This window comes from Convolutriloba macropyga, chromosome 3 (genome assembly GCF_964194025.1).
Source record: "Convolutriloba macropyga chromosome 3, txConMacr16.3, whole genome shotgun sequence".
In the NCBI taxonomy this organism is placed as follows: Eukaryota; Metazoa; Xenacoelomorpha; order Acoela; family Convolutidae; genus Convolutriloba; species Convolutriloba macropyga.
In genome coordinates, this window is record NC_134470.1 from 2228867 (window position 1) to 2241554 (window position 12688).

Below are 12688 nucleotides of genomic sequence, written 5' to 3' on the forward strand. Positions count from 1 at the left end.
TCAACAGCGCTTTCGGGGCATCTATATCTGATTTTAAAAATATAAAATTAGCCATTTTTTCTACCTCTAACATTTCTACCTCTACGTTTCTGCGCCCAATTTTGTTGTTTTTTTTGGATCTTTTCCGTTTGTGCCCCCCCCCCCCCAGCTTAGTGGGTGCATATTATTTGCACCCCCCAGACGCACGTGCAATATTTTTTTACATAGTGGTTTACTATGTAATGGCACGTGCTCTGTAACTGGGGGGCGCATAACGTACTGGGGGGCACAAACGGAAAAGATCCGTTTTTTTTAAAGTTTTTGTTAATAGTTAAAGTTAATAGTTTTTACAGATCTATTCTGTCCTCCCCCCAGTGTTTTTGTGACCCGCCAGTTACAAATTATATGTTGTTATATAGCACGTTACTGTGTAAGAAAACAGCACGTGCGCCTGGGGGTCATAAAAAATTTATACTCACTAAGCTGGGGGGGGGGGATCCGTTTTACAATGGTAATTGTTTACGTGGTAATTGTTCCGAGCACTTTTAAATATCAATTAATATCCGACCCCCTTCTAAGTTCAATTTTGGCCGATCGACGTATTTAATATACAAAGTGAGGGCCTTTCCCGTCATAGCCACCCACGCTAAATCAAAAACCCCGCATTATGGTATAATTGCCATGATTTTTTTTTGGGGGGGGGGATAGGTAATATATGACCTAAGCTGGGGTATTAAAATGAGAAAAGCAGTAATAGAAGGACCCCAAATAAATAGTAATTGATATCATCAAAAAGGCCATGAAGCGTAGAGAATTTGGGTACCATGATTGTAGGGGAGGAGGAGGGGGGGGGGGGAGCGTATGGGTTACCCGAGGTTTCAGTTCCCTGCGAAGCAATCGACGGGTATTTTTCAGAATCTTTCCAATCGAACCTCAATTTCCATCTGTTTCCGAAAATCTTCCTAAATTGGACGATAAGTTGCTTTAAATTTGGCCTTTTGTACTTGGTTAGTGTTTTTTGAACTGGTAGCGTAATTAATCGAAATTTGAATGCGCTTGGAATCAGCATCTGTAATAAATATGGAGATAAATTTTTTGGTTTGAGAAAATTCCAGTAAAGAAATTTTGTAGTGGTTTACCGTGTTCAAGTAGAAAATGTTTCTTCTATGTAATTTTGGAAGGACATCGGCGAGTCATTAATCTGCATTGTTGGGAAGAGTATTTTAAAATTAATTTTGGATCTTTTCTGTTTGTGTCCCCCTTCAGTACGTTATGCACCCCCAGTTACAGAGCACGTGTCACTACATGGTTAGTCTTTGGGGGGGGGGGGGGAGAATAAGGTACTGTAGAAATATGGCAAGTGCGAGGGGGGGGTGTTAATAATATGTACCAACTACGCTGGGGGGGGGGGGGGCGCAAACGGAAAAGATCCAAAAAATGTCCTTTTTATCTTGTGATAACAATCTACGGTGTTGTTAAAATTACCCTGGTCATAGTTAATAAGAAATCTTTTGCAAGCCGAAATTTCTTTTCCTGTCTGCCTTTTGAGGTATTTGTGTCGGTAATGCTATTTTAAACTAAAAAATTTAGAGAAATAGAATATTTTTCGTCTCTTTTGAGTTCAAGTGTTCATTTAGAATCCTTTTGAGTCTGCAAATAGATTTTATTATTTGAATGTTCGCTTCAGAGATACGAACATCAACAACCTTCAACGGATCTTTATTAGTTGTTGATAATTAAAATTTTTGGACAGTTTTTGCCTGTCTCTGCTTGTCTATTTCTTCTCAAACAACAATTCTCTGAGATGCAAAGTATCTTGTCCGCCCTCTTTTGCATTTTTGTTTGAAAGCCGCGGTTCTCAATAACCTAATATCAAAATTATCCATAGTTTGAATTCTTGTAACTTTATTCTTCGCTTATTAGTTAAACTATTTTGTGTCTGTGTGGCTCTTAGTTTTGTGATGTTCAATTGCTGTGACGAGCATGTTAAGATTTCGTTGTCACTTTTTCATTCAATTCTTCCTATTGTATTTCAGGACTTGTTCTGCCATGGTTTTCAATTCGTTTCACCTTTCGATCACGTTCTTCGTTTTACATAAGTCACGATTTTCTTGTTTAATTTGTAATTTTTGTCGTTAACTGTTCAACTGAATAGAATATAGAATTTGTTCATGAAATATTGTTTGCAATGATTTCCATGAAAGTTTTCTCTGTTGTTCTTAAAAAAGTTCTCTTATTTTAAACGGAGAATCAGTAATAATTTTTTCCTTCACATGGGTGCTCAAGATTGCTTGTCAATAGTCACCAAGTTTAATTTTTAAGTCATTTTAGCCCTACATCGCCAAAACACAACAATCAGTATATATAAATATAAGTATATATAAATATAAGTAATTTGTAATATAAATTATATAAAAATATATTAAAATGTATTTGAAATATATAATTTTTTATAGCTGCGAAGCTGTAAGCTGAGCGTAGCTATATTGCGGTGCTCTTGGTTGTTTTTGTTTCGTCGTCTGACGCTTTTTTTCGTTTTACATTTGTTCACACAGCAAAGCTGAAAAAGTCAAAATTTTCTGAATGACTTCTTCTTCTTACTAACGGCATTTGCGCGCGTGACGTCATTTCTCACTGGCTTTAGCGAAAGTTTTTTGGTTATTTGCGTGATTAGATTTTGATCATACGTGACTTACCTCACTCAATAAAATGACTTTTGCGCTTTAAAACTTAGGTTTAATTTGAATTTGTTTAAGGTCAAAGGAACTCATATTTGCAGTAAAGGTCCCTAATAAGAGGCTTCTGTGGAATGAATTTTAACAAGCTTTATTGATTTATCGCTGTATGTTTTTTAGTCTAGTTTTTTGAGCGGCGTCGATTTTTTTTTCAGTTTAGATCTGTATCTGTTTCTATCTCTATTTTATGGCATGCAGGTCTATTCTTTCGCAGCTATTCCGGCAATCTGCCGGCTGTGTTTTAGTTATAACTTATCCAGCAATAACCTAAATTGTATAAACTTTTCGTTTAAATTATTTGCTTGGGATTGTTGTCTTATTTATAAGAGGACAACATGCAAATAGTTTTAACAAAAAGTTTCTATAATTTAAGTTATTGTTTCCGGATAAGTTATGAATATAATGAAATTCTTTTTATAATATTCTAATTAAACTGTTATAAGTTTTCAAATTTTTCAGAGCAAATTCAAAAAGGCCAACTTGGAAGGCTGAAAAAGTAATCAATGTAGGCTGAAGTATATCGTGACTTACTTGGTGAAGTTTGAGTAATTGTTTATTAATTTCTTAAACCCTCCTCGTGCAAAGTGCTGTTATTAATTTTTTCTGAAAAATCCCTCTGTATGAAAAGTGACATGTATTTATTAATTTTTGAGAAATCCCTCTTTATGAAAGATGAGCGGTAATTATTATTTTCTGAGAAATCTATGTATGATAAGGCCGTAGTTAACTGTACTTCCTTTACACCAATGCCTTGATTATTAATTATCGGAAAGCAGAGGGTCGAACAGACTATTTCTTTTTAAATTATGATAAAAAATTTTCGTAATTTGATCATGGCCTGAGTTTTCCCACAGCTAATATAAAAACAATTTTTAATTGCTCTTGAACAAAGTTCATAGCAATTATTGTAAACGTGTGTCTTTTTTTATGCAACAAAATTTTCGCTTGACAATTTTGACTTTTCGAGTGACTTTTACGCCCTTGACTTTTTGCGTTTTGCGTGATCAAAAATTCTCTCTCAATCACAATTTCAAGCCGCTGAATTCAATTGGCGGCATTTTTATACTAAATGCCTTTACAAACAGTGCCTTGATTATTAATTATCGGAAAGCGGTGGGTCGAACAGACTATTTCTTTTTAAATTATGATAAAAAAATTTTCGTAATTTGATCATTGCTTGAGTTTTCCCACAGCTAATATAAAAACAATCATTAATTGCTCTTGAACAAAGTTCATAGCAATTATTGTAAACGTGTCTTTTTTTATGCAACAAAATTTTCGCTTGACAATTTTGACTTTTCGAGTGACTTTTACGCCCTTGACTTTTTGCGTTTTGCGTGATCAAAAATTCTCTCAATCACAATTTCAGGCAGCTAAATTCAATTGGCGGCATTTTAATACTAAAAGTCAAATGAAAAGTGCGCCGTAATTGGTGTCATTTTTTACTTTAAATCTTAATAGTGGTATATGTTAACCTCTGTGGTTATTTGTAGCCCACTATTGAACTTCTTTGTCCCATTTAGGCTCCCCCTCCCTCCCTTCCCCGACTGAAGCAGGCGGCTGCAATTGATTAGAGCTCCCACTAGTCGTTCGAGAGCAATTCTTCCGATTGTTTAGTCGGTTATGTTTTCAGTATTCGAAATCAATTATCGTATTTGCGCGACAATTAGAACAGCTTTGATAATAAATTACCGCGGATTTAGCAAAATCAACGCCAAATTTATAAATTTATTTTATTGAAAGCATGCTTACATGCATAATTGTGGGATAAGGTGACCAAATTTATCACCATATTCCACATTCGTAAACTCTAGTTTTCCACGAAACGAAATGTGGGATATGGCGACAAATTTTGTCACATATCCTCAAATTGAGTCATTTAGTGGAATTTGCGTTAATCTAGTTCAATTTCTGTTAGGTATTGGTGCCAGTCTAAAATAAATAAAACGTGCAAGTATATTGTAATTTTTTAAAATATTATTGAAAAGCTTGCCACCATTCTTCAATTTCTTTTTCTTAATAGCCGCGTCAGCAGTTCTAGGTGGCTATTATTGCGCTCCTAATTCTTTTGTACAAATCAAAGAATTTGAATTGTATTGGGGCGCGGTCTTTTTTTAAGATCTGTTCCACACATTTTCATGATTTTTGAAGTCAAATTGGAGTGGTGATTTGGGTCAGGCCAAAACAGGAAGTGGAGCGAAAAAGTGAGTGGTTTGCGGCGTAAAATTTGTTAAAGTAGAGTGAGAAAACGTTGTTTGAACAGAAATTTGCTTTCTCGCTACTGGTTTTTTGTTCAAATGCGGCACTTTCACTTAGATTTTTACTGTTTTTCGATTTTTTGGATAGGATTTTCTACGTGGTTTTCCCAATCCATTCATAGGTCATTCTAGTCCTAGTTTTTTGTTTCAACCAAATTTCCATTTCTCGCTAGTGGTTATTTGTCCACATGCGGCATTTTGACATTAATTTTCTATTTTTTTATTAATAGCCGCGAAGCGATGGCTGGGGCTATTATTGGCCTCCCCGGTTTTTTATTTATTTTGTCAAGATTTTTGTTACGACCATATGACGTCACAAACACTTCAAATATGCTTTTTGTTCATTCGTTCATGCAATTTCAACTGAATTGCGTGCGTGACGTCATTTTTCACTATAAGTAGAGCTAGTTATTTCGTGTGATTAAATTTTTGGTCACACGTGACTTACCCCACTCTTAAAAATTACTTCCTCACTCTAAAATTGACTTTTATTTACTTTAATTCAAAGAGATAAGGTCAAGTGAGTGCTTGTCACTCTAATTGAAGGTTATTCAAGAGCAATAAGTTATACAGATTCATAATCAAATTATAACATCTCAGCCCTTAATGAAAAGAATGAGTTTCTTTTTGGTCTCTTTCTTACCTTCTTTTTGAGACTACAGATTTATAAAGCTTTTGCGACTATTTTCTGACAATTTGCCAGCTATATTCTGATTTTTATTGATGAATAGTGTGCATCTAAGTAGTGCCAAATTTATATGCCCTTATTCTTGAGTATTAGTCTTGAGTTTTTGATTACGAACATCAATCTTGAAAAAGCTCTTTTAGGGCTTTTTCCTTATAGACCGTATGTGTATTATAAAAATGACAGTACGTATCTAACCCAAAAAATTTAGTGGTCTAGTAAAGGACTTTTGGTCAATCTGCCTATCTTGTTTCTTTAGCTGTTTCAATTCATGGAAGGCCACAGGCGTCTATGGCGGCTATTTTCCGGCAATCTACCGGCTATGTTTTCATTTACTCAACTTCTCGGTGGACGAAGTGTTAAACAAACCGCTATGGGGATTATTAGCTATTTTTATTTTTCCTTGACTTTTTGCTGAATGATTGTCGTTAATTAACTTCTGTGGTTAGCTTTTTCGATTTTTTTTTCTCCAGATCGATTCCTTCGTTATTTTTGTGATGTCTATTTTTGTTTAACGAATGATTTTACTTTGAATTTTCCTGCTGTTTTTCTCTACGCATCAGGCTGATTTAAATTTTGCACCCATAATGGTGTTTTGTTCGTTGCTGTAATTTGGTCTCTGCCTTCACCGTATTATTTTTTTTTTACTTTTTTTGCATAGATTTCTAAAGCCATCCCTAGTAATGTTGAGGTCTATTTTTTGTTCAGGTAATGAAAATGCTTTGATTTTCGAATTGTAATTTTGTACTTGACTTGTCGTAACCTTTTTTGTTGAGCCGTGTGACAGTTATTTTCCGTTTTACCTTATTTCATGCGATAAATTGAGGAATTGAAGTTTTTCATGCCGCTACGCAACTACTGTGCGTGATAGCATTTGTTACTTTTATTAGCAGCTAGTTTTTAGCTTAGTTGCGTTGTAAATTTTCATTGTGGACAATATTTGAAAAGGAAAATATCAATAAAATTGGCATTTTGTGGAAACAAATCCGTTTTGAGCATATAATTATCCTAAAACTTTATTGCCCGAATTTTATTTGCAACTACTTGATACCGAATTCAAAGATTTCATTTTTCTTGTGAACAGTCCTATGGGTGATTGTCCGCTTATTGTCTTCTCAATATAAAATTAGTGTCGAGAGGGACCTTTGTGAAGTTAATCAGCAATTAGGATTTGTTTCATTTCAGTACTTAGATACTCTATCCGGGGAAAGCGGCAAGTTTCGACTGGTTTGCGCACACTCTTAGAGCTCTGATCTTAAATCATGGGTCGTAAAAATATGTGACAAAATCGAGTATTTAAGATTTTCTGACATTGGGCAAGTAATGCTTGTGATCTATAGTGGTACATAATGTAATAAGAAAAATAGTGTCACTGTGAAACTAGAAAAGAAAACAGAACCAGTCCTGAACTATAATTCAAAGCACTTTCATTGACCCAAGAAAAAAACTAGACTTAATGCTACTCTAAACGTTTTCAAAGTAAATAGAGGACTGCTATACAGCTGAGACTGTTGCTAATAAATCATCGCAATCTATTATTTTTTTATTATCCTTATTATACGACCCGCTAGTTTTCCCAGCTTTTTGCCAGTCAACTGGCTATGTTAATTTAACCAAAAGTCTGATCAAATAGTTAGGAAGCTTTAAATTTATTGGCATTTCCTTTTTTTGGAAAGTTTTATCCGTAATTTTGGTAATGCAGGGACAAAGCTATCATTACATTTCTTACATTTCGTTCTGGAATCATCGTTATCTGTCATTAAGGTATCAGTTATTTTTTCAAATTTTTATAGTGTATAACGATATAGTTTTGCTCAAGTTAATTTGTGGCGAGCTGTGTCATATCGGGATACTTTTCTACCACGAAAGTCTATTGGGAATTAAAGCCGATTCTCGGGAGTTGGTAGACATTGAGAACCTACACTGAGATGAGACCTGGACAAGATTAAAATGACGAGTAGAGAAAGGTGAGGCGCAAACAATGACATCTGATCTCTTCTGTTTGGGCTCCGAGTTTGTTTCGGCGTTCCTTACCCCAGTTCTATTATACGCATGTTAGTCACTATGGAAACACAGGTGTGCGGTGTTCCGCCTTCAGTTAATTTTTAATGTGTAGTGTTGGTGGTGCTGCTTCACAAATCTTCTTTTAGCACGTGCCTCCTGGCACAACAGGTGCTCGGAGAATTGTTAAGTACGGGTGGGGAATGGATCAGGGGAATGTAAGTTGAAGGCCTTAGTGGTTATAAATAGTACTGTAGAATGCAACGTTTGTAGTTAAAATTCAAATATTTTAGTCGCCCTTAAACTGTCCTTTTACGGTTGGTCGGTATATCTTTTCCTGAAGTTCTCTGATTTTGCTTATACAGTCGGCTCTAAATTGAGCTTCGTTGTCGAGACACTGATTGGTTTTTTTTTAAGGAAAATATAGATTTCTAATGCAAAAACAACTTCAAAATTTGTTTTGTTCTATTTGTAGCTGATAATTTGAGGGTTTGCCATTTATTCTAAAGTGATTTGGTGTAACAGTTGGTATCGTTGTAGACACCAGTTTTCAACGTGTCTGATGTAATTATTAAGAATGATCGAATGGTTATTTCTGTTGTTTTTGGTCATGCCGTCTACTCTCGCCAACTAAATTAAGGGGGGAAGTAAACGGTACCATGTTCGGTGGGGCGCTTACATATAAAAAATTCTGAATTTAAGCAATGTTTCTTATTACCCTCTAATGAAGTCTGGCAATTATTTGGTCCTGTTGGTCTTTTTTATTACGACTCAAAAGTGGATTTATGGCGATGTTGTTGTTGTTGTTGTTGTCGCTGTCACACAGAGCTGCAATTTGCAGGTAATTTTGGCGGGATACAGGCGCTTATTGCGGTTTTTAACTGGTACCCTAGTTACATTTGTATCATAATAATAATAGGTATATTAGTAGTAGTGTGGAGTTCGGTCGAGTTGTTCTGAAACAGGTTGTAAATGTCAATGCTGCATGTGCTAATTTTTGATTTTAGCTTGTAGTTGATTGTAGTTGAAAAGTGCGAAGACAATAGAAAGTGATTTTGTTCATAACGTTTTTTGAAAGAGAATGGAGAAAAACATGTGTGAAAAAATTTGCTCTAAGCGAGCAAATATTTTTGATCACGAGCGGCTTTTTCAAAGCAGTTCAACAGTTTTACTTCTATTCAGTCAAATTGGTTTTTATTTACTATATTGACTCCGATATATATGTTTAAAATTGTTTTCGACAATCCGAGGCAATATATCAATTTAGATGCAATTTTGAGCTTTTGTTAAGCATTTTGCCCTTTTAGACCGCTTTTTTCTCAGTTTTTGTATTCTTCTTCATTTTTTTTATATTCTGAGTTTTTGTTTGTAGACAGTTTGTGTAGCTATTTTGGTGACCTTTTCATTTGATTGCTTTTAATTTTATGTTGTTATTTTATGGATTCATTTGTTCTTTTTTCATGCATCACGTTATCAGGTACAGAAATTGTAATAGAATATCTGTTGAGAACAAGTGATTTGGAGTCGCAACTTTTGGAGAATTTTCCGGGAAAAGGGATCAGACTGTGCTTATCGTTTTAGTTTTTGTTTTTATCTCTAAAAAATTGACTCATAAAAACGACAAGTTAAAGTCAAAAAATTATTTATTGCGTTTACTAAGTAACGTTTATTTTGGGCCTAATTGATTCCGGCCTAAGTTCGAGTCGGTTCCGGAGTCTTCCGGCTATGTTATCTAATTTTCGCTTGATTGTTGTTTTCACTTTGGTGATCATTAAGTTGTGCAGGTCTCGTGAGTACAAAAATTGATTACAAATAGAAAGCACAGCATTTTTCCTCAAGCATTATTCCATAAACTTAGAAGCACAGTAAATTTTTCAATAGCAAAGGACATTTTATGCTTGGAAGTATTATCGAGAAAGTTACAATACTAGATAATGGTTTTTTTTCATATATGTGAGCTTGCGAACGTGAACGAAAAATTTACAAGGGGCTGTTTTGAAACTTTCTCGTGAAGGAAGTGAGTTCAGCTGGCTGGACGGAACAGAAGGTACACAAACTTAGGCTGGAATCAATTTCGCTTTACGTCGAGTGAAATATAAGTACATAAATGGCTTCGTTTCTTCAGTGTTGTGAGCAATTATAACTGAGGTTCTTCTTGTTTAACATTGACGTTAATTTACACTGCCCTATTTTGTAAATTTTAAATACATCATTGGAGATAATAATAGCCGCCTCAAGTTTTTAACAGCGGCCTCAGATTCTCAGCCGGCTATTATAGCGCTCCTATTTTTTAAAATTCAAAGAGATTGAACAGATCTTTAAGACAGCACCCCAATACAATTCAATCTCTTTGAATTTTAAAAAATAGGAGCGCTTTTCATTGTATAAATTTTCATGATTTTTGACGTCAAATTGGAGTATTGATTTTGGTCACGCCGAAACAGGAGGTGGAGTGAAAAAGCGAATGGTTTTGCGGCTTGAATTTTTTGCTCTCTAATTTTAAAGTAGTGAGAAAATAGCGTTTGAAAAAAAAGTTCGCTTTCTCGGTAGTGGTTTTTGTTCACATGCGGCAATTTCACTTCGATTTTACTGTTTTTTCGAATTTTTGGATAGGCGTTTTTTTTTTCCTATATGGTTTTCTCAATCCATTCATAGTTCATTCTAGGCCTAACCAGATTTACTTTTCTCGCTGGTAGTTTTTTTTCACCTGCGGCATTTTGACTTTGATTTTCTGTTGTTTAGTTTTTTTCGCCATTGTTTTTCCAATTCACTCATTGTCCGTTCTAGGTCTAGTTTTTTGTTCAGTCAATGAAAATTCTTTAAATTGTACGTCAGGACTTGTCCTATATCCTTTCGTCGTACTAAACTTCTCTAGTCTAGTTTCACTCTTCTCTCATTCTACTAAAAGTGTTTGTAGACAGCAGTTGGTCAGCAATGCTATTCAAAATCAGAGTCAGTATCAGAAAAACGGTATCAGAAATAGAAACGGGATAAACCCATAAAGCCCAATTTAAGATTCCCTTTACTCGAAACTTTTTCTTAGTTACCATCTCTAATGCTTATTAATTGCTCTTGAACGAAGTTCATAGCAATTATTGTAAACGTGTGTGTCTTTTTACGACTCGAAGAGGAGTATTGAGATTCTACAGGTTTTTTTTAGCAGAAAGCAAGTTTGTTCATGACTTGAATTTTGACTCCTTTCTATTCGACCATTTACCTTCGTTTTTTGATTGTTGATTTCTGTTTTCGAACATTGGACTTTAAAAGTAGCTTCGTTTGTAATGTTTAGTTATTAGGAACTGCTGGTAATTTTCAAGGTGAAGAGAGAGGTCTTTTTGAGATTTTTTTTGTTCCTATATAAGGGACCCCTAATTATCTAAACTACACCGCACAACCCCCGCCACCATCTATCTACCCCCCCGCCCCAACATTACCCCCACCTACCCCTACCCCCAAACTACCCCCTCCCTTCACCTAACTACCCCCTACCACCCCCCAACTACACCAGCACTACCCACCTCCCCAACCTATCTACCCACCCACCCCACCTAGCTCCCCCCGCACCTAAAAAATTGACGGCATTTTTAAAACACTTTAACGTGGTTTGTTGGGCTACTTTTGTTTTTTTTCTCGTCTATTTTGATGTTCTGATTTCGGTAAGGTTAGATTAGATATTATAATGCACGACGATTCGAGTCATTTCCGGTATTCTACCGGCTATGTTTTTCATGCAAATTTTTCGCTCGACAGTTTTGCGCTTTTCTTCTAGAACATTCTTTGACTTCTCAAGTGACTTTTTCTCGCTTTCGTTCTTCATTTTTGAGTGATCTCTATTGCTACGAAGTAAAGCTAATATAAATGCGGTTGCAGAATAGCAGAGGTAAATGAATTGTAGCGCAATGGTTAGTGCTGCAGGCTGTTGTTCGGGAGGTCAGTGGTTCGAATCCCGGCGGGGGAGAGGCGTTTTGCACCCATAAAGAAAAATTCATCTAGGCTGAATTATTTTGCCTCGCCTGTCGTTCAAGAGCAATTCTTCCGACATTTGTCGGTTTATGTTTGGTTTTGATACTAGCCCCTGTGTCGTCTCACTATGAAACAGGAGTATGTTCAGCTCCAAATTGACATCAAAATATTTCGCACTTAAAAATTGTTTGTGTACAAAACTCATTTTTTTTTCATTAGTTTTTCTCTTCTTTCAATTCCCAACCTTGGTTATGGGAATCAATGGCAATCTGTTGGGTATGTTTTTAATACCGTTCAGCAAAACTACTGAGGAGGCGCAATTCCACAAAACTAAAGGCATTGTGAAAAGTAATGGGGAACACCTGCTTTCCAAGTGACGCTAGCGTCACTGATCTAAGCTAGCTACAACCCGATTTAACCAAGGTTAATGTACGATTTTTCCTCCGATCCTTTTCGTTATCAGAAACGGTATAAAAATGTAACGCCCGGAGAAGCCAACCGTTTGAGAGCAATTCGCCCGATGTTATTCGTTTCAGTTTAGTTACTTCATCTGAGTCACGTAACCCAAAACACGCGAGCCGTTGGCTGAAAAGTTCCTTGCATAGACACTTTACAGAAATTTGTAAGTTTGTCGTAGGATTTGAAGACCTGACTTTGTATATTTGTTTTAGAGGCCTTCTACGACACTTATAGAGATTCGTATCGCAAAGTGAGAGATCACTCCTACTACGACAGCAAACTCCTCTCTCAAGACATACCACCCACTATCCTATCCACACACTTTGCAGCACACTTCGGAAATCTCCTCATTTAGACACCATCCGATTACCACAAATCACATCAGACCAGATTGGTCAGGATTAAGTGATGAATTGTATCAAATCGGATCATTATCGTCTCTTGGGTAATATTCGCGAGCGCTGCTCAGAGCCACTAATGTTTTCTCACGAAATGAATAATGGAATCGTTTTCATTCCCAGGGATAAAATCCGATAGTTTGTAAAAATATTGATCTTTTTGGTTTGTGCCCCCAGTTCGTTATGCGACCCCCAGTTATAGAGAACGTG

At 35.8% G+C, this 12688-nt stretch overlaps 2 protein-coding genes across 3 annotated transcripts in view; one reads left to right on the top strand and one right to left on the bottom strand.

Annotated features, from left to right (window-relative positions):
* Window positions 1-12662, top strand: part of LOC142335864 (uncharacterized) — a 103255-nt gene extending 90593 nt beyond the window's left edge. Inside the window, exon 20 of the mRNA XM_075384194.1 lies at window positions 12293-12662. Within this exon, the coding sequence (XP_075240309.1) occupies window positions 12293-12435 (143 nt within the window). The 3' untranslated portion in view covers window positions 12436-12662. The remainder of the gene's footprint in view (window positions 1-12292) is intronic.
* The window catches only part of LOC142335868 (KICSTOR complex protein ITFG2-like), a 408175-nt gene that overhangs the window by 307475 nt on the left and 88012 nt on the right, over window positions 1-12688 (bottom strand). The window lies entirely within an intron of this gene.